The sequence below is a fragment of the Trichoplax adhaerens genome, genomic scaffold (genome assembly GCF_000150275.1).
Source record: "Trichoplax adhaerens TRIADscaffold_1735 genomic scaffold, whole genome shotgun sequence".
Lineage (NCBI taxonomy): Eukaryota > Metazoa > Placozoa > Uniplacotomia > Trichoplacea > Trichoplacidae > Trichoplax > Trichoplax adhaerens.
The window spans coordinates 1-2,441 of record NW_002061610.1 but is presented as its reverse complement, the minus strand read 5'-3'; the positions used below and the strand labels follow the sequence as shown (position 1 = coordinate 2,441).

Here is a 2,441-nt window from a genome sequence, read left to right as displayed (position 1 = left end):
TTTTACATGCATGTCGAGCACTGTATAGAGATATACTGCTCTACAAAGATGATGCTTTCGCCCCTAGTGATTTAGCCTATACGCCATTACATTTTTGGAAGGCTACTATCAATTATGGACAACCGATAAAACAGTTTACGCGCTGGATTTACAAGCTCAAAGGCCATGCTGCTCTCAATGAAAATTCATTTTTCAGATTTTCAAACGCAAAGCCAATCATCCGAAACGAGAGGACTGTCAATCATTTGCAAATGTACGGCACGATTGAAAGTATGCTTTACAGAGAAATCCCAGATGATCAAAGACCAAGGAAAAGAAAAAGACATGCAACCAATGTGGATCATCTCATTTCTTCTACAGAAATGCCAACAGCTATTGCAGAGGATGAAGCAGAAGTAATTGATTTGTTACAAACACTAGAAAAAATGCTGCAAGAAGATAATACTAATGTTGAAGATGAAGAAGAGGAATTAAGTTTTCAGGCATCTGAGTTATTTGTGGACGACCTATTCGATTTGAATATATTGACCACTATACATGAAGAATCAAATTGGCCTGAAGTTTCGCTTTCTCAGCAACAAGGCGAAGAAGAAATCCAAGAAGATATCGAAAATTTCACATTCGCGGATGTATGTTCCATATAACTAAATAGATTGGGATCAGTTACTATACTGTAGTGACTTATTGTTATCGAATTATTGAACCACAATCGCTATATTTGCAATACATTTGTGTTATACACGTATATGTAAGCATTTGTAATCTACGTGTACTTCCTGGTCTGAGTTATCATGATAAGTAATAATGTATTAAGTGCAGTATAATAGTAGCAATAAATACGCAATCTGTTTGGGTTGGTTACTATATATATATTCGTATATGTATCTATAGTTAAACGAAGAGTTCAGTTGTTGTTATCCCCTCCAGCGGATGTTAGAACCCGGGTTATCCCTCTTTTCCTATTCTGAATCAATATACTCTTCTTCCCTAATAATTTGTATGCTACACTATCGATGGACTCTCGACTGCCACTTCCATCTACGGAGGTACCTACTGAAGTAAATGCCGATACGTCAGGGCTAGTAAACCCGACGGCGATAACATCATGTATATATTAATATAGATGTATATATAGCCCATCTTCTACAGTATATATCTGTTTATCTAATTCTAGATATCCCACTCTGATTATGGGTTCATTTCAATAGGTCAGTATAAGATTCTTACAGTACTTTTAACCTAAAGATTTCTTCATGTAAAACGAATAGCTCTAAGGTAGTAATTTCTGCAGAGTACTGATTATTAAAATAGTATTCGTTATATCGCTAAGGGTGGCCACTGGGCCTTTAAATTTTGATTTCATGTAATATTCTGATGAAAATTGAATAAACATAGAATCTTTATAGAGTTTCTATACAGCCATTTTGATTGTTACATTTTCTTATAACGGTTGTTATCGACAGAGCAAGCTTTGCTTGCATACGACAGCGATCCTTAGACACATTATAATGATTGGTATAGAATTGACCACAGTACGAAGGACATTCTACCGCACTGTAGATATCTTACAGTACCTGCTAATCTTAACTTGGTATGTCCATCACCGTACATTAGTTATCATAATGTGCTCTGGACCATTAACTAATCTTAATATAGCATATTATATTACTGTTACTAGGATATATATAATATCGAATGATAATACTATCTGTTAATTTTATTAACAAATTGACCATAAACGTATATTTGAAAGTTTCGCTCACCAACCTTAACATAGCATTAATACCGTATAGAGTAACCATCCTTATTCAGTAAACATACTAATACGAAAGTTACTTAACGAAATTTGAATTGGTATAGAAATGAATGATCTGTAGGGTTTATGTAAATATTATTGAGAAGGTAGAAGTGATTGATACACATCAGTAGGTACTATTAGTTCTATTGCTCTCTTACAATTCGTAGTGTTATCCTACTGTAGTTCCCCTGTCCCGATTACTAATATGAAAGTTACTTAACGAAATTTGAATTGGTATAGAAATGAATGATCTCTAGGATTTATGTAAATATTATTGAGAAGGTAGAAGTGATTGATACACATCAGTAGGTACTATTAGTTCTATTGCTCTCTTGCAATTCGTAGTGTTATCCTACTGTAGTTCCCCTGTCCCAATTACTTTTGATTTCTATACTGTATATAGTAACCATCCTTATTCGGTAAACATACTAATACGAAAGTTACTTAACGAAATTTGAAAAGTGATTGATACACATCAGTAGGTACTCTTAGTTCTATTGCTCTCTTGCAATTCGTAGTGTTACCCTACTATAGTTCCCCTGTCCCGGTTATTTTTGATTGCTATATATCATATTACAAAAAGTATTTCTAAGAGGATAATGTTCGTTAGTCAGCGATCTGATAGTTACTGAACCTCTGTTAA

At 34.2% G+C, this 2,441-nt stretch overlaps 1 protein-coding gene across 1 annotated transcript; it reads left to right on the top strand.

Moving 5' to 3' along the window:
• Positions 1-251: 251 nt before the first annotated feature.
• TRIADDRAFT_62865 (uncharacterized protein) lies at positions 252-644 on the top strand (the record flags this gene model as incomplete). The annotated part of the gene is made up of 1 exon (XM_002118834.1): positions 252-644. One exon carries the CDS (start codon positions 252-254, stop codon positions 642-644), a length of 393 nt encoding a protein of 130 aa, XP_002118870.1.
• Positions 645-2,441: the final 1,797 nt, after the last annotated feature.